At 45.5% G+C, this 25,994-nt stretch overlaps 1 protein-coding gene across 11 annotated transcripts; it reads right to left on the bottom strand.

Moving 5' to 3' along the window:
- Window positions 1-465: 465 nt before the first annotated feature.
- Window positions 466-25,758, bottom strand: LOC108152707 (anion exchange protein 3). 11 transcript variants are annotated; one of them, XM_033386827.1, is made up of 16 exons: window positions 25,125-25,758; window positions 17,272-17,559; window positions 7,842-7,992; window positions 7,489-7,762; window positions 7,294-7,423; window positions 7,101-7,127; window positions 6,834-6,995; window positions 6,532-6,774; window positions 6,330-6,470; window positions 5,961-5,978; window positions 5,503-5,709; window positions 4,146-4,343; window positions 2,338-4,079; window positions 2,079-2,273; window positions 1,792-2,020; window positions 466-1,721 (listed from the first exon to the last, which is right to left on the bottom strand). In XM_033386827.1, the coding sequence occupies exons 2-16, from the start codon at window positions 17,347-17,349 to the stop codon at window positions 1,650-1,652; spliced, it is 3,867 nt and encodes a 1,288-aa protein (XP_033242718.1). In that variant the 5' UTR covers window positions 17,350-17,559; window positions 25,125-25,758; the 3' UTR covers window positions 466-1,649. The 11 variants fall into 11 exon arrangements, with proteins under 11 accessions (XP_033242718.1, XP_033242716.1, XP_033242717.1 ...); XM_033386825.1 differs by lacking the exon at window positions 25,125-25,758 and adding an exon at window positions 18,621-18,721 and having other exon boundaries at window positions 1,629-1,721; XM_033386826.1 differs by lacking the exon at window positions 25,125-25,758 and adding an exon at window positions 18,530-18,590 and having other exon boundaries at window positions 1,629-1,721.
- Between the last annotated feature and the right edge of the window lie 236 nt (window positions 25,759-25,994).

Genomic DNA, 25,994 nt, shown 5'->3' with positions numbered 1-25,994 from the left:
TGTTTATGGAAATACGCAAAGTAATTTAAATAAAATTAGAGTTCCCCAATCGAAGATCGTAAGGCAAATATGTAGTGCTCCATGGTACATTAGAAAGAGGGACATCGAAAGGGCTCCAAATATTTTCCATATTTTCCACTTGAAACAAAAACAAAAATTGTGTTGCATACTTTAAGGGCGCTGTCCATTGCAGTCATTTATTTAAGACATGTACATACTTACATACATACATACATACATACATACATACATCGTTGTAAATCGACCGATTTGATTCGGGAGTGACCTTCGAAATTACGAATAAATGAAAGATTTTGTGCTGCACAGTTGTTCAGCTTGCGGAATGTGCTAGAATCTTGAGAGTATTCGCCTGAGACTCAGGTAATTCGACTTAATTTTGACTCCCATTCCAGATATACATACGTGTAACGGTAACACCAAGGTTAATAAACACACAACTGTTGATTAATTTTTGTGGTTTTTATTTGAATTTGAATAAACAATACTAGACAACAACTACTTAACAGTAAGTACACGTATAAGTACACACTTCTGAGTTACATAAAAATAGTTTTTTTTTTAGTTTTAGATAAAGGCTCTTCAAACGAATATTCCTTGAAACGAACTATATATCTATATAGCATAGTAGGGTATAGTATATGCATGTAGTATATAGTATAGTCATGTATAAGTACAGTGTGTGTGTGTGTGTGTTTTTTTTGTGTGTTTTTCTTGGTTACAAATACAAAGAAGGCAAAACTTACAGCGGCTTTGTCGCAACGGAGCATCATCCACTTTAAAAGTGTGCGCTAGACGAAGGACATACAACGAATTTGTTATAAACAAATTGTCTCTCTTTTTGTTTAGAATTAGGGTACAGTTAGGGTAGAGCTTATGTTTCTTGTTTTTTGTTTTTGTTTCTCTTTTGTTTTTGTTTTGTGTGTGTTTGACACTAATTATCACTACATCAGTTTGAAGCTAAATAGTTGATAAGTTTCCTTTAGGTTTCCCCCAAAAACAATCTTCCGACTTTCCCACCGATTTACGATAGTTTTGTAGGTACATGCAAACGCAATTATTGCTAATAATACATGCGAAAATCCAGCTAAATAAATTATTTTTCTTTTGTTTGTGATGCAAATTTGTGTGTGTTCCCCACACCCCACCCAAAAGACGTAACAGCTCTTTCTGTGGGGGCAGTTGTTTAGGATACTACAGTATTCCTGAATTCAAGTAATTTGTTGCCGCGGCCAAAGGAGCAAAGGAGCAAATGTAAGCGCTCAAAAATATGCCCTATAAATATTATAAATTTGTTTCTTGATTCCTGCTACAATTAAGGTACAACATTTCTGCGACGAATTTTCTCTTACCCGGCTTCAACCATTTACAATCACAAAGTCACAATCACCCCATAAATATGGTTGGCATATCGTTTCCGAGGGGGGTGGGATTGGTTCAGGTGTTTTGTGTCTCTAAATACTAATTGTAGGTAGTTCGTTAACGCATTTATACCAGGAATTATGCTGTTTGTATTGTTGTTGATTTTCCTATTTGTGTGTATGTTTTTTGGGGCTTTAATACTTTCAATCTAATATTCACTAATTAAGTTTCTTTGTGTGCCTTCATGGAGGCCCAGTGGAGAGGTCCATCTAGGCTGGTATTGTGGCTTGTTCGTAGAAATCGGGCTCATCCTCGTCGTTCTTTGCCTCTTGGCCATCCAACTGTAGGAAAAAGGAAAAATGTCAGAACATAAAATAAATGTGGTATTGGCTAGTAGAAATCTTGGCATACTGCTTGCAACTCCTCTGGTTTGTAGAGGGCCACCAAACGCTGGCGTATGGGCACCATCATGATCAGGAAGAAGGGGAAGGCCAGCGAGAATCTCGAGGACTTGACCGTCCACAGCACGGCCAGACACAGCACCTGTATGGTGGTGAACAGATGCAGCTTCCAGGGACGCACACGCTTCACATACGGCGTTGGAGGATAGTGCTTCACTGGCATAAAATACAATCGTATGCTGTGGATCAAAGGGATAAGGATTAGAGGATGACTGCTACGGATATTCCAAGACCTACCGTTCGAACAGCTGAACGCCACTCATGGAGGCCACACCCATGTACAGGAATACTCCAAAGAGCACGGCCATGGGGATGAGTCGCAAAAGCGGTGCCATCAGCACCGACAGACCGATCATGACGCACACAAAGAAGCCAGACAGACGCTGCTCCTTCACATCAATGATCCTGGGCGATTCACCAGGAGCATGGGTGCTGCAACGCAAAGAAACATTAAGTAAAACTCCAATAGATCGGATAGTATTTATTGGAAACCCACCGTGACATGATCGTGACCGAGGAGACGTGCGTTACGGAGCGTACAGTAGCTGCACAGTGCCAGGGCATACCAAATAGTCCGCAGAAGGTGTTGAGCAGGCACAGCAGGACAATGTCCCAGTGGAGGCCGGAGCCCTTCTTCAGTCCACGCTCGGGCTTGTCCACAATCAGCTCCGATATCTGCGACTCCATGAAGATGAGGATGTAGACGAGCAGGGCGGGCACCACACAGGCAAAGGGCACCCACGTGGAGGTGGCATTGAAGCCGATGTACCAGCCGCGCAGCTGGGGAGCGCTGGGCGAAAGGCCCGCGGGCACCACCAGCTTCTCGGTGTAGACGGAGGGCACTAGGTAATCGACTAGCACGAAAATGGCAATTGAGATGGGCACCCCAAAGTCGCCGAGGGCACGGCGTGCATTGCGGCCCAGGAAGTGGGAGTTGCGGAAGAGCTTCAGGTAGTAGGCCACAACGAAGGTGGCCAGGGTGAGGATGGTGCAGAAGAGGGCGGTGTTCGGCTGATTAGTGGGCAGCTTCGAGGTGCCCACTGGCGACGCCGTGGTCGTCGCATTCAACAGAGTGGCGCTCATGTTGAAGTGCGTTCCGTTCTGATCCTGGTCGTGGGCGACGAGCGTCGGCGGCGGCAGGTTGTAGTCGGCGAGCAGGGGGTTCTGCTGGTAGATCGAAACCAGCTTCATCATTGTCTCCACGATGTAGATGAGGGTGATCAAGGCCGAGAATATCTCCTGGGTGAAGCGGGTGAGCAGACGCACATAGACACTGCCCTCGAAGGCCGACACGCAGAGAGCGATGATGATCAGCCAGATGCCGACATAGACACGCAGCGAAAGGAAGTCGAAGTCGTTCTGGGTGCAAAAGACCATCAGGGCTTCGTCGAACAAAAGCAACGGCCCCGTGGTGCCGATAATCACCAGTGGCTGGCAGGAGAGACAATGAAAGACGATGCCCACAAAGGAGCACGAGATCAGTGTCTCAGAGATACCGATCCAGCTCTTCGTCTTGTCCGACACCAAGCCACCGAACGTGATGGCCGTGGAGAGGCAGGCAAAGTACATGAAGATGGTGGCCGCCAGGGTCTCCGTGTTGAGCCCGTCGAGGATGTCGCTCTTGTACATGGGCATGCGTCGCTTCAGATCGTTCCGTAGGCCACCCCACAGGCGGTGGGTCTTTTCCATGGGATTGGGCTGCTTCTTCTTGTGTCCATCGTCGTCGTCATCGTCGCCGCCACCACCACCGCCACCATCACCGCCATCGCCACCGGGGCCCATTCCCATGGCGCCCAGCGACTGCTTCTCGAGCAGGGCCTTCTCCTCGTCCTTGCCGATCTTGATCATCTCGCTGTCGCGCTTCACCTGCAGCGCCTTGATCTTGCGCGTCCGAATCCAGTCCTTCTTGGCCTTTAGCTCCTCGAACGGCAGCAGATCGTGGCGATCCCAGTTGCCGGGCGGTAGCACAATCGAATCGTCAAGGAACTCATTGATGGCCGAGAGCAGATCCTTGCGGTCGTCCGCCTTGTAGGCAATGGCATGGAAGTGCTCGTTGGCCATCAACGTGGAGATAGAGCGACCCACCTCATGGTAGTCCAAGTCAAAGTTGCGCGGTCCTAGCAGCACGAACATGAATCTCACGGGCACCGGCACCTCCGTCAGGGTGGGCATCATGACGCCCTCCGACAGACGGACAAAGGCGATTGTCGGCTGATCCAAGAACTCAACGGCTCCCACCTGAAGAAGGGTACGATAAGGATTAGAAGCAGCTATTAAGTATCCTATTTGAGGGATTGGACATACCAAAACAGTGGTGGCCTCGGCTCCAGCTGGAATGCGCCTCAGAATAGTGTCATTCTGCAGCTTCTTGAGATCCTCCTGCGACGACGAGTACAGGTCGTCCTTCATGTCGATCTTCAACTCATTGCTGCGCTTGCTCCCTCCGATATCGGCGGCTGGCATTATCTTGATCTTCTTGTCATCGGTTCCACCCGATAGGTTCTGTGAAGCATTCCCCAAAAATCAATCAGTATTGGTGATCTCTACTTGAATGATTATCCAACAAAAGCCAAGCAGCACACATCATGCGAAATATACGATATGTCTGTACAGTGTACACACAAAAAAACACATAGATCGATCGTGCAGAAGAAGTAGAGGAAATCATACATTGAATATCTAAGCGGAAGAGTTACGATAAGCAGGGTAAAGACGACTAGGGTATATGTACGTAAAAATAGACATCGCAATCATAACAATCACAATCACAATTTTCACAATTGAGAACTTGCCAATCGTGGAGGTGGAGTGGAGTGGAGTGGTGGAGTGGTGGAGGTGTAGAGCACACATTTAAAAAACAGAGTGGTTCTAAAGGGGGCTATTGGGTGGCTAGGCGGCTAGGCTAAAAAGAAACATCTCGAGTTCTCTAAGCGCATTACGCAGTACGGCAACATGGCTCTTGCTTCGAACAGGAAATGAAATCGTACGTAGCTCTCATTGAAATAAAATTTAAGCTCCAAGAATACCTAATCTTTTGCAGCGCAAGAATAAGCTAGGGATAATAGTTTTGGGATCTCTCCTCCGCGATTTCTCTGAATTTTCTCGCTCCCCTCCGACAGGGAAAGCACACTGCACGAGAAAGAGTGTGTGAGAGAGAGAGAGAGGCGTAGTGTAGCCACTCTAAATGGTGTGATTCATGCTGGCTAAAATAATGATCCGATCTGATATTCGGCATACCTAGTTATCTACCACAAAACTAAAATAATCTCTAAACTCTTCGAGTACCGGCTATAAAAGTAGAACCAGTTGATCGTCGGTACTTTTACTATTCAGGAGAAAGGATATTCGATATTCCCGCTTGAACGTGGGATATTTACGCATCTATGTATCCCTATCAAAAAAGTCGAAGCAGACAAGTGCCAAGTGGCAGGAAAGAGGTATCTTGGTATGTTTTCTAGCACGTATCTAGTGATGGAGGAAAATGTAATCTCAGCGAACTATAATAAACCCATTCCATATTCCCTGTCTAGAACATTGTATTTGTAGTCCCTTTAATCGATTTCATTCCCTGCTTATACGAGCAGAGCCACAGAGCCACAAGAAGGGAGAGTAGTATTAGGAGTAGATGGGAGGTCTGTAAGGGGTCTTAAGGTCTCATTACACCCAGATAGGACATCGTCGAGTGTCGCCGGTGATCGATGGACGACGCAATGCCCGCGGGCGAGCCCACATTGAGTGTCGTTGCCGCCGCTGCCGCTGCCGGAGGGGCACTGGAGGTGACGCATATGCTCCGTCTGGCCTTGGCCAGGTTACGTGTCTGCTGCTGCTGGAGACTCTGCTGCTGGACATCGGCACCCATCCAGAGAAACTGTTGTGTGTGTGTATTGCATGTTGTATGTTGTATGTTGTGCAGAAGGAGAGAGTGTTGTGTGTGTTTTGTTGGCAAAACGAAATCAATAAACCACACAAGAAAGACACAAACGAAAAAAACAAGAGTCAAATGTTGGCGAAGAAAGAAGAGCAAACGTTGGACAAAAGCGTTATCGGCATTATATCAGAGTTCTGTACGATCACGATCACGATCATGGCATATATATGTACAATTTGGCTGTTCTTTACCGATTTGGGTATAAGTTGCTGTTGTTGTTGTTTTTTGTTTGTTGTTGAGTGTTCGAGAGAGAGTGTGTTTTTTTTATTTCGGTGTGTGATGATAGATGCATCATCGAGATGCAGATGCAGATGCAGATGGCAGAAATAGACAGAGAATAATAGTGACCACGATCAGGGATTAGCAAACGTTTCGAATCACAATTTCACTGAAAGCCAATTATTTATAGCGAACAAGCGAACGATTATGACGATGTCAGTAGATAGATGGATATCATTGATGGATTGATGGATTGATGGATGAACCAGAGATTAGTATGAACAGGTATGAGGAGAATGCAGAGAAGAGTTATTCCTTCTTCCTGGAGGCTAGAGGCCTACCTGCAGACTGGTGTAGCTGTTGTATTTGCGCTTGGTGAAGGGCAGTACTCCCTGGTGCTCGTTGACATGCCGATGCCGCAGGAGCAGCGATCGCATCACCGAGGGCTTGTCATTGATGTCGATGAGGTCCTCAATCACCATCTGGACAGTGGAGTGGAGAGATTAGCAAGAGATCCTATTTAAAGGCAGAGTCACGACTCACCTGCTCTACCACACGATAGGCCACTGCGGGCAGATCCTTCTCGTTGAGGTCCAGCAGCACAACGCCCGTTTCCAGGCAGCGACGCAAATTGAGCAGCGAATGGAATGAGAGGGAGGCAACATGGGGCTTGCCCCAGCGATCGGAGCCCTCCTCCACATCCTCCTCATACTTGATCCAGCGCGCAGTCTCCTTCCACTCCCGATCCTCGCCCACGCCTGTGAGCTCGTCCAGCTGCACAAAGATCTATTGAGGGGTATAAAATGAAAGATAATGCCTGGGATCTGAGTTGAGTGTCCACTCACCTCATGGGGACTGTGATCCACCTCGGGCTTCTTGTTGGTGAAGGGCGAAATGGTAATCTGCGGCAGCTCGCGCAGCTTGATGGATGAATGATGGATCTTGTGACGCCGCAGTGCACGCGGATCGTCCGAACGATGGGATCTCAGCTCGTTGAGATCAGCCTCCTACATTGGGGAACAGGGAGAGACGTTGATTAATAAGTGAACTGTAGTCTGTAGGACGGACAATTAACGGGCTAAGGGCACGGTAAAGGATGTTAAATGGTCAACCTGTTTAGCCGGCATTTGGCCATTTGTCTACAGGCGGAGATATCCGTGAATGGGTTAGCAAATGAGAGAGATACACAATTGCTGGGTTAGTTAATGATCTAATCTGTGATTAGGTTGATTAGGTTCTAGTGTTCTAGTGTTTTAGTGTTCTAGTGTTCTAGTGTTTAGTGTCTAGCGAGGACTTAGTGTCTACCTCCAATGCCGTGTCCTCAGGCTGCACAGAGATGCGACGCGCACCTGCATCACCGTTCTCCTCGATGGTCTTTTTGGGTTCCACGCTGTCCTGATGTGAGAATTTACGCTGCCTATAATACTGATGGCGGCTGAAAAGGAGATGCAAACAAATTGTCAATGATGTGTCGGATAGGTGGAGGAGGGGTTGCGTTACCTTTTTCTGCGTTTTCGTTCGTGCGATTGGTCCGTGGGCTGATCATCATAGCTCAGACTCGGCGGCGTGATGACAATCTTCTTCTTGCCAGCGGCGCCACCGAACTGAACGTGCTTCTCCTCCGCCGAATTGTCCGAGTGATCGCCGTGTCCGGCACGCTCCGAAACTAATGGGAAGTCCTCGGGGATGTCATCATAGTTTTGTGCATTATTCAGTGGCTCCGTTTGGCTCTCGTACTCCGAGTCCTCCTCAATGTTTAGATCATTTGTGCGAACTATAAAACAGGAATAGGAATAGGAATAGGATGAATATGGGATATCCAGATAGGGTTAGATGGGGTCTGCTGCTCTTACTGCTATTCTTCTTGCGGGATGCAGTGGGCAGCTGCGTGTTGTCCTGAAAGGTATTCACGTCGAACTTATCTTTGCGTGCACTGGTGCCGGCAAAGACCTTGTCCATTTCCGAGTCCAACAGCACTTCATCGGGATCCTCATTGCCGCCGGACTGCAAAAACGACACAAAATAAATACATTTAAAATGGATTGTCCATCAATTGTTTTCATGCTGCTGCCAATGCCTCCCCACCGCCCCTCCCCACCCCTCCCGGTGGTCGCGTTATGCATGACTCAAAAACAGCCACAAATACTTTTCAATTAAGAATCTATATACATAGGAAAAACAAAGTCATGTGACTCTGGCGGCATTATTGCCCCTCGTCACGAGTGTTGTGTTTTTTTTTTTGTCGCTCGAAATATGTATGTCGGAACCATACGGACCGATACGATGTACGGAACGCATTAATCATCGCTCATTGAGTGTCAGCGCTACGCATTAGAGCAAACTACTCGTAAAAACATGAAGGAAGGAACAAAGGGAAGGAAAGGGAAGGGAAGTGAAGGGAAGGGAGAGAAGGGGAGCAGGGGAGCGTCGCGGCTCTATCTATAGGATGCAGAGTCCCGTGCGGTGGCTGTCTCTATATTTAATGGCGTTATTCATAATTGCTTTCAATCGATCTCAATTGATTTCCATAGTGACGAAGGCATTGATTGCCTCCGCGATGCGCGGTGCGCATTTCTCCATCATCGACCATCACCATCATCATCATCGTCTTCAACGTCTCAAGTGAAATATTTTGTTGCATCCACAAGGAACGAGGAACAAGTAAACTCAATTACTTGTAATTGTCGATGGGGCTATCAGATTACACAAAATAAAGGAAAACAACAACAGAACAACAATCTTATGAAATTGTTTATTGGAGAAATCACAGGAGAAGGTTACATGGTGTTCAATTTTCATTGTCTGGAATCTGGAAATTCTATACTCGTATGATTTCTCTCTTCCATGCGGTGATTTTTCCGTTTAAATTTCAATTCAATTCCAAAGAAGAAATAATTTATGATCCGCAAGTGGATCTTTTCTCAGGAATATACATATTTACTCTGTTTTCATTTGTGGCTTCGATTCGATTCGATTTCATTTCCAGTGAATAAACGATCTGGTTTCATTGTAGGAATTTTAAGGAGTAAATGTATCATACGATTCCCTTGGGATACAGGATATGCTTATAAACAAAATATCAGAGGGTTTTCCAGGCATAACAATTATGTAGAAATATATCGGGCTAGCAGGGAATCCCCCCAATCCAAATGAAGACATCGCCTTGTTTTCCTGCATATTTTCTTTGATGAAGAGCTTCTTCGAGTGCTTTATGGGTGTGTGTGTGTGTGTTTTCCCCCTCCCCCTTAAATGTTTACCAGAACAACAACAACAACAGCAGCATATAAAGGGAAATTCCCGAAAAGTACATACGAAAATGTAAGTGAAATGCGATTTTCCCTTGGCAATCACCACACCTGAGAGACGCCCGACTACGGGGCTACTGGGCTTCCGTTTTTGCAGCTACATATTCAATATTTAATACCAGGTTCGATATACGGAAAGGGAAAGTGTCCGCAGAGACAGAGACAGAGAGAGAGCGAGAGCGAGAGTATCCTTGACAATTATAGTTACTTCCTGATAAGCAAAAGGGAGAAGGAGAGGGTGGGGAGGGGAGCACAAAAGAGAGAGCAAACAGAGTTTCACTCTGAGTTTATAAATAGCTCAAATTTAATAACGCTGAGAGCCCCTGCACGTATGTGCGTCCAAAGGGTGTCGAGTCCATTGGCCATGTCTCCTCTGTCTCTCTCTCTCTCTCTCTCTTTCTCTCTCTTGCTGTGTGCGACTCCGACATGTGTTTTATTGTGTGCATGTCGGTGCGTGTCCGTCCGACTGATAAGAGGCAAGCGTAACGCACTGCGACGCCACGTTACGTTAATTAATCGATAAACACTACGTACGAGTACCTTTCGGGGAGCCAAAAATTCCACAAAATGATGTTAATATTAACAATGATAATAATGGCGTTCATGTGGATGATGATCATGATCCTGATTGGGAGACACAAAACAGTAAAAGTATTTTGTCATTCGGCCATTAGCCAGGCGGCTTCATCATAATCCCCTGCCACTGCCAATGCCACTGCCACCCACATGGCACCCACATGGCACCTGGAGCCAGAGCCAGAGCCAGAGCAGCATGTTGGCAGCGCAGAGCTTATCAGAGAATAATCGATGGTGCCCTACCCCGCCCCCCTGCCACCTGATGGCACAGGACTCCCCAAACACTCTGCAGCCGCCCCCCCAAGCTGTCGCTGAGCTGTCAATGTTCGATGTTGTTCTGCGGCTGCTGCTGCTGCTGTAAAGGCCAGAGAAATGCATGGAGCATAGAAATAGAAACCAACAAAAATGCCCGGAAAATGAGATCATCCAGGAGCGAAAATTAACGTAGGAATATTCATAGAGTCACAGAGCCCCCTTCCAGACAGACAGACGGACAGAGAGACAGACAGACAGACAGTGGCATAGACCGGAGTTCATTAGCGAAACGGAACCGATTAGGCGAAATGTTGCGCAATTCTATAGATAGAACCTACATATACCTACCTTATACCAATAACTCGCACTGTATATGGCCATAATATTTGACTTCAAGTTTAGTCGTGTTAGCCCCCCCCCCCCCCTCCACGCCCCTAAACAACAACTCGATTTGACACGAGTTCTCTGGTTGAGTGTTTCAGATGTGATTTGACATCTCCTCCCTAGAGGGGGCAAGAACTGTGGCAAGCAGCAAGTGAACGGCGGCACGTGACTCTCGGCGTCGTAAGTCATAAGCGAGTTATGTGGTCGTGAGCCCAAACAACTTTTTGTCAGGCTGAATCACAAATTGAATCAAACTCCAGAGGCTGCAATGAAACTTGTTTCAGAACGTCCGCCCATCCGCCAATCTGCCTGCCTGCCACACAGTTACTCTCATAAGTTTCCGCACGGATTAAAAGTTTGTCTGCTTGGGGGATGAGGTAAACGGTTCCGATTCTCGGAATACATCTTAGCCGTTTTTATGGCAAAAGCCATTTGAAACGCCAATAACCCGTGGCGGGGGGGCAAAGTGAGAGCTAAATAGGGGAATACGAGATACCCTAACCCTTAATGTCCGGCCCACATCTCTGGGAAATGTTTCAGGACGACAGCTGGAGGCCATGCCCTCAAGAGAGGACTCCTTAGGCGCCTGCCATGCGGTGTCCTCCGGGCGAAGGATACAGAGACACAGAAGTACCCCCCCCCCCCCCCCACAGAGAAAGTGTAGAGCAAGTGATGGGCAGCAGCAAAAACGAAACCGTTTAACTTTACATTTCACTTTTGACTTTGACTTTGAGTTGGAAATACACACTCGTATTTGGACGAGCGGGTATTTCTCTTGTTTTTGTTGTTGTTTTTATTTTATTTTATTTTATTTGCTTTTTCGCCGCTTGTCGAATTTGTTGCCCTGGCCCTCTGTGCATAATTTTGGGTCGCATTTTCCACGCGTTTTCCTGTGCTGCCACGTAGTACGTAGCTGTTTTCTTTTGCGCGTTTTGTTTGCACAAATTAACGATGCTTCCCCGTAACGTGTTCTCTGTCTGTGTGTGTGTGTGTGTGTGTATCTGTGTTAATTTAATGTGAATTCCGCAGCGGAAATGCTCGCACAAACAACCAAACGGACAGGACAGGACAGGACAGGACAGGACGGGACGGGACGGAGTACAGAAAGGGACCAGGATACGAAAGGCTATGGGATGGCTTGGCCAAAGGACGAGGTATTGTAGAGAAAGGGTAGGGTTTTTGTGATGTGGCTGTGGTCGTCGTTGTGGATGTGACAGACACGTGCTAAAGGTTAACCTTTGGTCATTGTAGTGTTGCCCGAAGGCGATACGAGAGGCGAGGCATGAAGCGTTAAAGCGTCATCGTAAACGTAATCTAGTGATGGGAAATCATGCTGACAAAGCGGCCCCACACCCACACACCCACACACCAACACACACACATTTCAGTGCCTCCATCTCTCTCTCTCTCTCTCTCTCGCTCTCTGTCGCTCTCTGTCGCTCTCTGTCGCTCTCTGTATCTGCCACAAAGTGTTGCATACTTCAAGGTCAGCTGTTGACATTGTACGCGTGTGTGCGTGTGTGATAGTCGATAAATAGTCGGAGGCCTCTGTGTTCTATTTATTTATTATCGTCCTATGGAATTTAATAGAACATACGAATATTCTTAGAAGGGGGTTAAGAGTTTCATCCCTTAACAGATTGCTTTATAGCTCCAAACGGTCTAATAGCTTGAATATTTTATGGGCAGCCATGGAAGCCCTGCTCCATGCTCCCTGCTCCCAGCTCCCTGCTCACTTCTATGGAAATGAATAGATATTATTCTTGGATATAAAACAGATTACGAACCAAATGATTATACATTTGATAGTCCTTAGGAGGAATAGCATTAGGAGGAGGAAGGATCTACATAAATACTTCTCGTTAATAGAGAGCAAGCCTTTGAAGGAGCACCTTTCGAAGGATCCGCCCCTAAAACACCAGACACACGCACACGCCCTTCGCTGTCCTCCAGGCGATGCGACAGATCTTCCACTTCCCCCTAGAAGTCTTTAACTCTAACTTGAACTAACTGCTGTCTGTTCTATATTTATGAATTTTCATTTAGTGTTTCATTAGTGCAAAATCATCCATAAATCACTCTGTTGCTCGTCCCTTTTCTTTATAAATATTTCAGTAGTTCGTCATCAAATTCAAACTTTTCCTCATCCCAGTTTAGCTTTTCTCATAAAGTTAAGAGCCAACATCTCCTTATATTCTCTTCCACTCGTTTGCTCTTCTTCTCTCTGTCTCCGTCTCTGCTCTTACATAACGCATGAGTATCAATAATTCAGAAATTGTTTTTAATTTAAGAAAAATCCGAAACCACAGCAGCCAATCATCCGTCAATTCCAGAAAACTTGAATGTGGGAGACCTTCTGCTTGGGAATTCAGGAGTTTCTTCCCCCGGAAAACAGGTACACTTATGACCTGTAGGCACACACACGTGTGGCACTGTGGCACCGTGGCACCGTGGCACCGTGGCCCCGTTTGTGGCACAGTCTGTGCATTCCAGATGATGCTTGTCGCTGGCGTTCGTCGTTCGTTTTGGGGCATCATTTTAGCACTTTTGCGGCGTGTGCGGTGTGTGTGGTGTCCCATTTTATTGCCCCAAAAAGTATGCAGCACCAAACACGCATTCCCTTGGGGCGCCTTTTCATTTTCATTTTCCTTTACCACTCCCACTCAAGCCCCCCCACCCCACCCCCTGTGTGCGAGGCCTACAAGTGCCCTCACTCACTTGTTGGCCCAGCTGCCAAGCGAGAATTTCTGGACAGTTCGCCCTCCGTTGTAAATTGTTGTAAATTTCTCTCGGATGGGCATCTGTACATCTGTATCTGTGTGGGTCTCTGTGCATCCATTTCTCTGCCTCCCTGTCTGTGTGTGAGTGTCCGTGTCTGTGTGGGGTCTTTCGAAATGTTTTTCAAGGTTATATGCTCTCGAAAAGTTGTTCCTTCTACTGGCCCTACTTTATGTAAAGTATAGATCAAACAAGTTTGCCCCAAGAACGATGTACCTTGAACGCTCCAAGAATTTAATAACAAAAAACTTCCGTTTTGCACAGGGGATTTTTTTAGAATTTGACTTTTGATTTGATAACTTTTCGTCACGCACCACTGCGAGAGTGTTGTTGCAACTTTCGTGATAGTTTTTCCTTGCTCGGCCTGTTGCACCGTGAGACCCGTGCGAGCGGGAGAGCAGAGCTCCAAAAAAAAAAAAAACTACGACAACACGAGGCTCGTCTCTCTCTCAGCGCGATGACCGTCGTGTGGGAATGCTTCCCAGCAAATGATGGGGCGCCTCTTCTGGTGTTTCCACTGCTGCTGCTGCTGCTGCTGCTGCTGCTGCTGCTGCTGCTGCTGCTGCTGCTACCTGAGTGCTGCAGATGCTGCTCCTGCGCAGGCGCCGGCCATGAAAGCGCGCGTATAACGGTAGGATAGTAGTCGTCTGCCTCGTCAGCTGGCATTCGCTGCAGCGCCTCGGCCACGCTCAGCTGATTCTCAGGGCCGTTCCGGTGGTAGCAGGCGTTCTACTACGTAGCCCCCCCCCCCCACCCCCACCCCCTGCCTCTGTTGCTGGTGCTGCCACCGCCGATGCTGACGTAAATCGGAATGCAGTTTCGATGCCCAAAAAAAAAGCTCTGGGCCAAAGCTTTAGTCTGCATTTTTTCGTGCTTTCGAGCCACACAAAAGTAGTGCATAATTAAAGCAAAAGCTTCCCGAGGGGGGGACCGGGCAGAGCAGTGCAAAGAGGACCTCAAATGATGGTCAAGGCCGCTCAAGGCCAACACTTAGCGGTGCTTTAGGTGTTGGTGGTGGGAGGGGGGGGAGTGGTTTGGTGTGGGAGCTTTTGGCTCAAAGTTTTCCTGCTAATGCTGATGCATAAAAAATCTATTCCTATTCATTTGCCGACACTCCCGTCCTCCTTGCTTCCCTGAGGGGGTTGCATGCCCCGCGACAGCATTAGGGCTCATTAGTCGCCTGCCTCTGTGTGAGTGTCGCCTTGTGCGTGTGCCTGTGTGTGCCTGTGTGTGTGTTTTTGGGTAATTAGCGATAACAGTTCGAGTTGTAATGCGGCTAATTGAGTTATGTCCATGTGTACACACTGTACAGTGCTCTCCACGAGTGTAGGCACTGTGCAGGACACTTGAGCAGCGACAGCGGGCTTGTCTTGATTGTGTAAGATGATAGGCGGATTATTGCACAATGCACGGGGCAGGAGGGATCTATGGAGCGGAGCATAATACTCCGGTAAGGGTATTTAAGCGTCAAGGCTTACAAAATGATCGATTCCCCATCGATGGCTAGCACAGGATTTCAAGTGGAATTGATAGCTGAAGCCATGGAAGCCATAGACATCTTCCATTCCTGTTTGACTTTTGACTTTGATTCTAGACATAATTATCGACATCGATAATCTTCGATAACACACCAATGTTGCTTTCGAATCCTTTGCTTTTATTGCAATCGATAACACACAAATGTGGACTCTGATAGTAATGGCAGGTTATATCTTTAATACTTCGAAACTATGTGCATATTTTCTTGTTCAATTTCCATGAACTTCTATAAATGTATGTGCACATATCATTCAAGTGAATAGATAACCTTGAAACGCACTGTCCTCGGAGCAAACAAACAGACACCTGAACAATGAAGCATTTAGCTGAAAGCTGATCAAAGCTGAGCATAAATCATGGCATACTTTATGGTGCAATTAAGTTAATTGAGGCTACTACCCGCTACTGTTACACCAACTCGCCCCCCCCAGCTCCCCCTCCCCCTCCCCCGTGCCCGTTGGAGTGCTTTCACCTGGTGAATGGTGTCAATGAATTGATTGCGATTACAATTTGCACACACAGCTAACTGTTACTTTTCATTGCCAATGTCAGGGCAGCAGCACAGCCAGAATAAAAAACGACTGCCAGCGACAGCCTTGACCACGAATATCGATTTCCTGTTTAGTGGCTAACGGCTGCCGCTTCATTTGAATGCGGCTGCTGCTGCAACAGCCTGTTTACTTTCCGATGCGTATTCCATTTGCCATTTGCCACTTGCCACTTGCCACTAGCCACTTGCACAATTAAAATTCGTTTTCCCATTAGGCTTTAGCCTTTAAGCTGACAGACAACTTGTGTCTGTGTCTGTGTCTGTGTCTGTGTCTGTGTTTGTGCGTGTCGCCCGCACCTTTCCCTCTAACAAAGACAACATTCACGGCGTATACGTAATATTGAGCCCCACCAAAAGCCGCTCTAACTGTAAAACTCGTAGAGGTGTGTGCGTGGGGGGGGGGGGGGGGATGTGGGGTAATAATGTTGAATGAATGAATGAATGCATGATTAGGCGAGATCTGATCTAGTGCCGGCCCAGTGGAATGCCGCCGAATCGCACCGGACCGCACGCGAAAGCGAAACTCAAATTGAAACTGAAACTGAAATCGAACACGGGAACACTGGAATACTGGAAATGCTGAAAACTGGTTTCTAAATTGTGTCAGTCGTTGGCTGGCGGGCATTTGGACAAATGTGCGGAAATGTACAATGTACAGTACAACAGCAGCAACAATAGCAACTAAAAATCAATAACAATTACTTGACATTACTTTGCGATTTGCCAGCGAATAAATCAACAAAATTCGCACTCACAAAAAAATATTGAATTTAAAAAGTGATTTATTTAATGGAAAATTACTGACAAAATGCAGCAAAAAAAATCGTATTTTTAGAGATTTTATTTTGTAAACTTAACATTCAGATGATTTAAGCGAGGAAAATTTCATGAAGGAAATTCTTAATAGATAATGCTCTGGTGGTAAAATAGGGGGCCCAAGGATGAGCTCATTTCTGTCATTATACCCATTTGCTTAATTAATTTCTTATCTAAAGGCAATGCATTCGATTATCTATACATATGGTACATACACATGGACATGTGTTCAAGATTGCAAAGGATAGGGTATAAATAGTCGCTAGGCTAGTCAGGCAAGTGTAATGGCCACGAGATAAAGACAGAAACTACGCAGCAAAGTTGCGTCCCGTCCTGTCCCGTTGGTTATTCCATTATTCTATTCTTCTTTAAGCCTAGCACGGATGGTTCGTTGCGTATTTTCTGCGAGCGAGCGTCGCCGTGGCACCATGGGCACCATTCGTACAAAGCCGTTGCAAAAAATGGCTTTGTGAAAATCAAAGACCAGCGCTTTTTATCAACAACAACATCAACAGTTATATCCAATAAACAAACAATATCTGCATACATATGTACATATGTATGTATATCCAAGAAATTCTATATGCATACATATGTACATATATTCAAGTTACAGATCCACAAAAAGCTCCCATTGGGCTTTGTCTTTGGCTTCTTCGGCGCATTTATGCTGAGAGAGCAATCAAACGGAAGCAATTGCGAGAGTGCGAGAGAGAGGATTGCGAAAGCTTATCGATGAAGAGAAGACGAAAAGATAAGACATTTCCGACTCCTGTGCGCTAACAAAAGCAACAAAAACAAAATGCTGAAGCTGAGAGAGCAATTGCGAGAGAGTGGATTTCATGAGTTTGAGGAGCGCGGCTGACGCGATCGCGAGAAACAGAGAGAGAGGAAAGGGTACAAATTCCGTTTCACTGCGCTCTGGGGAAAAAAAAACCTCCTGCCTGGATGACGTAACCGACTGACTTTGGACTCTACAAAATATTACTATTTAATTATTAAAATACGAGCCTCAAGAGTAGGTATCCCTCCTTCGATTATTAACTAAACTTTGTATTTGTATCGATAATCCACACTCACCTTCTTTTTGGTGTTGAAACCCAGGAAGGACAACTTGCGAACATTGTTCTCCCTGCCGCTGGCCGAGCTGAAACTCATTTTGAGTGGGAGAGTGCTCTGCTTCCCTAGCTGCTCGAAAACAAAAAAAGAGGATAATCAATCCAATTTCAGGATCTTCTTGGATGTGTGGCTCTGCTTATTTGATGATCAGACAGTAATCGGGCATCGAGCTGTTGTTGTGGGAGATCTGATGGGGCCACTGTGGATGCTCCAGGAGTCTCGGCATTCGGTGCAACGTTGGATAACGGCCTGAAAAAACAAGACAAGAGAACAACATAAATACAGTTACAGCAACAGAAACAGCAACAGAAGCTGAATACAAGCTGAAACATGGAACGCTTTTTCATTAATAAACAATTTCGACTGTTGCTGCTGTCAGTGGCACGGAGGCGGCCAATTGAAAGCGATTCCCTCTTTTGAAAGAATTATCATCTACTGCTGGCGGTGGCAATAAAAAAAAAAAAAAAAAACAAAAACAAAAAACAAACAGATACACAGTATTTCCGACGCGACGCGACTCAATTAAAGTCAAATGGCAGCCACACGCACAGCCCCCCCCTATCACCCCCACGAAGGGGTTGCAGGGAGTAGCCGCCAAAAGCACGCGACTTTTGTTGATGGCTCGTGATCAATTTGCGTTATTTGAACACTCAATCTATGTGGTTATAGAAGGAACACATCCATATATGGAAGGGGGCTATGGGGGCAGTGCGGTCTCCTTTGCCCCCACTGATCATCGTTACCCCACCGCCCCCCTTCCTTGGGCGATGGGATCTTTTTAATGGCGATCTCTTGATTAATTTCGTCACATTTTATGGGTTTGAATTCTTCAACAAAAAAAAAGAAGAAAAAACAAAAAACATGGAATAGCGACTCTTCCAAATGAGGATTATTTTTCGGCAGTCGAGCAATCGAATTTATGTTGATTATAGAGCCTCCTTAACTCGGGGGCCTCCCCTTGCGGACCCCCATAATCCTTGGGGAGCTCTCTATAATTCTAAGGGCGTAGCAGCAGGCATTGAACCTAAGACAACAATGAGGCCCCTCCGCCACTGTTTTTCCAGTTGTTAAATGTTTCGTGTCGGCAGGTCCTTAATTATTCAGTAAGCACCTTTTTTTCTATCCTTCGGGGCGATGAGAGAGAGAGGGGGGGGGGGGGGGGGGGGGTGCTCCCGAAAGTTACACAAATTCAATTATCTCCCTTGGAAATGCCATTCACCATTCACACGTATGCAGGGCAACACGAACACGTTCCAAGCAAACTAACAAAAAACAAAACGTCTCAAGGCACACGACGACGATTCACGTACACGATATTCCACAGGACTCTCGCGGAGACTGTCGGAGACTACTCGAGGCGTCCTCTATGACAAACGAATGCCGTGTGAACCTGTTGCGGCTGCTCGGGCACTGATTTATGTGTGTGCTTGCTTCTGCGGTAAAGAACGTTGGGGAAGTGAAGCCCACAAGCCCCAAGCCCCCAATCCAATCATCCAGCCAGCCAGCCAGCCAGCCATCCATCGGTAGAGCACCCGACCCGAAGTCCCCAAATGCACGAAACCCCCGAACGCAGTAGCAGTATCTCCCGAGTATCGTATCGTATCGTATATCGCGCGCATTGAGAATCCGACATGAGTCTCGTGCTTAGACAGCGCCTCATTTTAGTCGCTGGCGAAATTTTTCACTTTGCTTCTGTGTTGATTATGTAAGAAAATGTGACTTGTCTTTAAAACGAGTGGGTCTTAGAGAGGCGAGGGGGGGGGGGGCGCGGGGTGGTGGGGTGTTGGCGAAATGGGACTGTTTGCCTTGGATATTGACTTTTGCCTGCCATATGTTTCTAGCGATAAAAAAAATGTATAAGAAATTGAAGCGTCTCCTTCTGACTGTCCGTCTGGCTGGGTGTGACCATGGATTAAAAGTTAAGTTTCTGTGCAAACAGAACTTTCCGAACTTTCGGCTTTTGGGGTGGGGACCTTGAGAATGTTGCCACTCACACATGCAGCTGTGGTTGGGTTGGGTGGCACGTTACGGTAAATGTTATTATTAACTAATAAAAGGATTTCCAAGTTGATAGATTGCTTGCCTGTCTGCCTGCCTGCGCTTGCATTGAAAGTGCTTCAAGGTTGCAAGGTTATTAATAATGGAAATACCCTTCATTCCCAGACAGTTGTTTCCTCCTCACGGGCGCAGATATTCGCTTCTACAAATATCTATGAATTGTCATTAATTCTGATCAATCTGATGGGACTTCTAGATAGATTTTTCACTCAAAACTTGAGATATATTTGCTGTGTAGAAAGTATATTTCATGCAAAACTTTCTCCGAATAAAAATACTCTTTAAAATGATGGCATACAATTTCTTCGACTAAGTCCCTAAATTAAGCCAAAACTTAGGTCTAAATCTGGTCTAGAAATTTATTGATAATAAATACATAAATGCAAAAAAAAAACCTTGAAGTGGACAAATTATCAACAATCAACATAAACAATATTATATAATAATTTTAATGAATCAAATTAGGCTAAAAAAAAACTAAAGAAAACTTTTTGTTATTTTATGATAATTATAGAAATAGAAAGTATAAGTAAGTATCTATATAATTATCTACCTCCTCTAATTTATTTAGAAATTTCTATAATTGTAAATGGACTATAATCTTATTTACTCTGAAAGATTTTTTAATATCATGCGCATACATATATTCCTTTTATTTTCTCTGTTACTTTTTCTGTCCAAGAATCAATTCGAACTCTTTAAAGTTCTGTATTTCCAGCTATTTTCGTGACATTTCTCAAACGCGTTCTCTACGAGAACCTATTTATAATCTGTATAATTCCTACAACTACAAAGAACTTTCCTACTCTTTTACAGAGATTATATATTATCTTTCGAATACTGCGAGAGCTACAATTCTCCTCAGAGTTCTTTTCAGAATCTCAGTGGCTAATCTCCAAAGTCTTCAACCAATATCAACCTTAGAAGAATCTAAAAATCAATGACATCAATTGGAGCCAACCCAAAAGATAGATCCATTTAGTGGTATCTACAGACGACACTTGACTTTCACAGCTACATATGTATATTCGTATACCCTTGAGCTTTTTTCGTACAGCTCAGCTGATTCGAAATCGAATTCTTCAATCGAACGATCGCGTGACGGCGTTCCAGAAATTTTGCTACCAAAAGGAAAACAAATAAATTTACACATTTTTATATGGCACCCACACAAGACAGAGACAAAGAGAGATGGAGAGGGGTGCGGTGGGGTGGGGTGGAGTTCGGGTGGCATGCTATCAAAATTAGAGGAAGGGAAACTGTTAAACACAAGACAAAACAAACAGCAGACAAACAACAGAAACCAGAGCAAAGCGAAGCGTCGCGACAGGTTCCCATAAAACTCAAAACCCTCAAAAGGTGTTACATTTGAAACCGCCCCCCCCCCCCCTGCCGCCCAACAACCGAACCAGTCGGGAAATGCGGGGCGGGAAATGAGTGTGAGGGAGGTAGCACACAAAAATTAACGTGGTGATCAATTTTATGGGTTCATTAGCGTTTCACTGGCAAACTGGACGCCAAACGATCGATCGATCGTACGACGACGCAAGTGACTTAATTTTGATTTAAATTATTGTTTGTATATGGAATATATCATGCATATCGATAAACACTGGGGGGGTATTAAGAGAACTGTCCACACCTTACAGGTCTTATCGCCAGGAGCAAAAGGCAAGAGCCATTCATTGCGATTCTATTCCAAGATACAGATATACTCCTACAGATACGCGTACTCTCTTTCTTAATTGATTAAACAGAATTGACAGTAATGTATGGGAAAGCCACCGCATGCGGCATACGGCATGCGGCATACGGAATACGGCATACGGCATACGGCATACGGTATACGGCATCATAAATTATCTAATTGTCTATTATGTGTCGTGTCGCCCGAAATTGATTTGATTTGCAAAAGCCAACAGCAAAGGCACGGCGCAGACATCTAAATTGATGGATGATAAGTGCCCAGTGGGAAGTGGGAAGGGAAATGGCTTCTACCCTCTACTTTTGAGGGTAATCGGTGGAGGCAGTGTCGGGTTTATCAGGTCTCGTGTTAGCTCTTTATCGGCGGAGGTGGTACCAGCCCAATCTTGCCAGATCCAACCGGTTTCACGCGGTCAGCTGCTGTCTTGGATCCAACAATGCTTTTCTGCACAAATTTACATTCACGTGCTGAACAAGTTGGTAGCAGGAACCGGTTTACAAATTGCAACACTCATCATCAATCGGCGGCGGCAGCTGCAACTGCATTCAGCATTCAGCATGCAGCATGCAGCATGCAGCTGACATTGAACTTGAAACAACTCAAGCGTTTCGAGGCAACTAAAACGACTCTTTTTGCCTTTCAAGGGGGGGGAAAAAGGGGTAGCAAAAACAGTAGCCAGAAAACCCCCTCGAACGTAAAAATGTCAGCATTTAAGCCCGACACTCGAGATATAGAAGAAACCGACGACGAAGCAACGGTAATTACATAGAAGTGTGCCCATATATTATATATGTACATATGTGAATGTATTTGGTCTCCTAATATATGAGTGCATTAAAATATTTGATAATTGAAAACGCATTGCCCACTCGAGTGGGTGGGTGGGTCGTAAATCTTTGGGGGAGGATCATAAATACTTAGTCAGACAGATTACCAGAGCGTACCCACAGTACGTTTCATAGCCATAAAACCCATAAAGAGAGTAAATATCTTGAATTTGCTTCGGTCTAAAGTCTCGTTCTATACGGTGGTAGCGCCACTTTCCACTTGAGTGACAGTATTGTACGAGTACGATCCGGCAGTTTTGTTGAAGGATTTATGATCGCCTCAACAATTGTTGTGGCATACGATTCGATTGGCCGGGAGCACTTTAGGCACAGGCCAAAAACTGCAATGGAAATACAATACACGACATTTGGCAGCGAAATAAAACCATTTTTTAACGCTTCACTGATCCACACACACACACACAAGGGGCAGGGGTGCCATTAACAAAAGGCAGCACAAAAAAAACCATTCCACCTGCAAACATGGACATACATATTCAAACGAAACTAATTGGACTTCTGGCATACGGCCATACCACTAATGACTAAACGATAGACTCCAATGACTGACTGACAGATCGACGACCGCTGCGGGGGCTGACTAACCTAAGAACATGGGCTTGCACATGTAATCCGCCGGCCCCAACAGCCCCCACAACCCCCAGTCAGTGTCTGGGTTTTCTTTTTGTTTCTGTTTTGCGACTCACACACGATAAGCGATAATTGTTCATATCTCGATCGAAAGAACCATAATAATTCGTCAACTCTTTTAAAATAACAATCTCTAAAAAAATACATCGATTTCAGAGGAAATTCCCAGCATGGTTACGCAAAGTCAGCAAAGAAAACTCTTTTGTTTGGGTTAATGATTCGATTCCTTATATCAATACTGATATCAGAATCCGTCATGGGTGGCGAACGGGGGGTGCCCAAGAGGGGAAGAACAATAGGAAATATCTTGTTTCATCATCGAATGACGAATGATGCCTCACCCTTTCATCTTTCATCGCTAAATAAAAATAAACATACTGTGTGTTTATTCGATTCCTAAAATTATGTCTTTCTATGGAAAGAAAACCACTGTCCATGATATATTTATTATCTTTGAATGGCACATAATATCTTCATGGAAGTGGAAATGAAATGTAATCAAATACTCAAGCTGTCCTCCTCCTCCGGGGTGTTCTCCGATTGAGAGAACGCGATATTTGAGAGCGGGTCCCCGACTTTTTGCCAGGAAACAATTCATTCGATTTCGATTACTACTTCGAATTCTTCATTGTATATACATACATATGCACGTTCCCCTAGATCGTTTCCCCCTTCCCCTTCCCCCGTGCCACTGCCCCTTCCTATTCTCTTTGCCCACTGGCTATTGTTATTACATACTTCCAATTTGCACGCCACTGCAAATTCCGTGAACCGTTTTCACAGGAACAATAAATATCGCTCTCAAAATACAGCAAGAGCTTGGCGGCAAGTTGTGTAAACAAAAGTGCAACGCAACCTACCACATCCGAGGAGTGGGAGGGGGTGCGACGGGACGGAGGAGGAGGAACCCCTCACATAACAATAAAAACAAAGTTTAAGCGTCATGATACATTTTGGTTTAAACATCAGAAAAGAACAATAACAAAAGCTACAACAACAGCAAACAAACCAGAAACAGAACCAGGAACACCAGAATAGGGAGCACAAGGGAGAACGAACAAGAAAGAACGAACTAGCGTCGGGCAGGCCGAAGCTTTTGACACCCTCTTCCTTGCCGATCGGTCTTTTTCGATTTTAGTCGCGTTTAGTTTCGAAATTTAAAAATTTCGATACGATTTACCCCACCAAAAGGGTAAGAAAATACTTTGTCTGCTGCATGAAAAACTTCTTGACACATTGTCGAATATTCTTCCTTCTAGGGTATCAAAAAGCACAAAAGTCGAGATAAACAAATTCTAGTTAACATTGTGTGTTTATCGTGTGCGGCGGGGTCGCGACTGCAACATAGGAGAAGGGGAGCCAAATTATTGAGCCATTACTCACCAGATGTAACCGCAGGGGAACCTAAAGAGGGAGATACCGCCATGCCCAGAAGGGGAGAGCGCGACTGAGAGAGAGCGGTAGAGGGTGCTAAGAGCACATACTTGCCAGGCGAGAAAGTGCAGCGCTCGCAATTCACGTGCTGCGCTGGTGTGACAGAAAGGGGTGGGCAGGAAGGGGAGGAAGAGAACACTCAACGCTGATAGCAGAAATTCCCCCGAAGAAGAGTTGTTGGTACTTTTTTTGTCCGTGCTGTTGTTTCTAAAAATTTGCATAAAAAGCAGACAAACTTAGCATAAAGCGCCGCGGGGAGTGAAAGAGAATGGCAGAGAGAACGGCGATGGCAAAGGGGAAAGAAAAAAGGGAGAAGTGAAGAGAACGTGCTTGCCCTGGTGAGGCGGCTACAACTGAAACTGTGTTAAACTTTGCTGCTGAAACACGCTCAAAAAAAAGCAACAAGAATAAACAAACGTAGTTGACTGATTGATACTCTTCTCTGCCAAAAATTTCTATGATGGATTTTGATGGAAAAACTATTGAAACTATTAAATATTCAAAATTTATAACCTCCAAGATAGCAGAGGACATGTTTATTTACATTTATATTGAAACAGTTGCCTCTCTGGCGCTGTTACATATCCCTATACAAAACCATATACCCTTTTCGTTCTACTCGTACCAGAGTATCCGTACCAAACACCGCCTCTGATCTGATCGGAGCGGAGGAGATCAGATCCGAAATAGAACCAGTTTCCAGAGTCACATGCTGCAGTTGCTCGCTCGGACTTGATTTATCTTTCTCCTTCGGCTGCCCAATAATGGTTCTGCGACAGTAATTGCGGGGAGCATGTCAGCAGTTTGGCCCCCGACTTTCGTTCTTCGGTTCGGTACGGTTCGGTTCGGTTCAGTTAATGTTATTTTTAATTGTTTTGCCTGGGGTACATACTTATTTTCTTTGACACTTTTCCAAATGCCACACACACACACTGTATCGAGTAGATTTTAATATTTCCTTCGACAGTGAAGGATGGCGGGGGGAAGGAAATCGCCGGTCCAAGACATTCACAAATTTAAAGATCTTTTTGCACAGAAATAGCCGCAGACAAATCACAGCGAGAGAGGGAGAGCGGGACGGGGACAACTGTTATAATTGACACGTACTTCAAGTGCTCTCTTTTCACTCTTCTCCTTACCTTTTATTCGGCCACAACAAAAAGCAACAGCAACAATTGGAAGCGACAACCGCTGATGACGTCGCAGCTTTAGTTTCGCGAGTGGTGTCCAAAAATTTTCCACTGTTCCGGAGCGGGGGGCGGGGTACTTCAATGTTGTGTCAGTGGTTCATTGATTGGGCGGAAAGATAGTCAGCCAGTTAGTGGGTCCCTTCACTGATCGATCTGGCTGCAGCAGGCGCGGTAGCTGCTGTATGCGGGGGCGAAGGTTGTCGGCTTTTTGGCAAGAATAACATACACAAACACACACACACGGACACACGCACTGGAGGGTAAAGAGAACGAACGCGTCGATAAAAAAAAAAACAAAAAAAACAAACGGGAGAGAGAGACACAGAGAGCAGAGGAGAAACGCACAGTACAAAGAAACAAAGGCACAAAAATGACAGAAAGAACGCAACGTTTGTTGTCGCTTTTATATGTAAGACTTTTTTATGTTTCTCTTTTGCCTTTTAACGACTTTCTGTCTTGTCGTCTATATACTATTCGTCTATTCGTACTATTCGCGAATGAACGCGTGCAAACTTGAACTTGTTGGAAACGGTCTCTCGGCGGGTCCGCCCGAATTGCTGCGCTGCACGTTTCGAAATGATTTACTGTTCCTTTGGCAGCACGTTTTTAAACAACAGAGTGGAGCGAAACAGCGATCGAAAACAACGCAGAGCAGAGCGAAACAGAGAGCGCAAACAGCTGCTGCGGATCGTTGCTGCTCTCTTCTCTCTCTCTCTCCCGTTTCGACAGGCTAAATTAACCCTTACGCATTCCATATGCTCCGTGAGGCTTGCTTTCGTGTACCCTTGCGCAACCCGTCGATGGGGGATGTAGCAGTAT

The sequence above is a fragment of the Drosophila miranda genome, chromosome XR, assembly GCF_003369915.1.
Source record: "Drosophila miranda strain MSH22 chromosome XR, D.miranda_PacBio2.1, whole genome shotgun sequence".
Lineage (NCBI taxonomy): Eukaryota > Metazoa > Arthropoda > Insecta > Diptera > Drosophilidae > Drosophila > Drosophila miranda.
This window is presented reverse-complemented; position numbering and strand designations above follow the sequence as displayed.

Coding starts and splice junctions, on each gene's coding strand:
- LOC108152707 (XM_033386827.1), bottom strand. CDS start 17,349: ATGAGTTTCAGCTCGGCCAGCGGCAGGGAGAACAATGTTCGCAAGTTG. Junction 7,128..7,293: donor CTGAGGACACGGCATTGGAG/GTAGACACTAAG, acceptor CTCCGCCTGTAG/ACAAATGGCCAAATGCCGGC. Junction 2,021..2,078: donor GGCGTTCAGCTGTTCGAACG/GTAGGTCTTGGA, acceptor TTTGATCCACAG/CATACGATTGTATTTTATGC.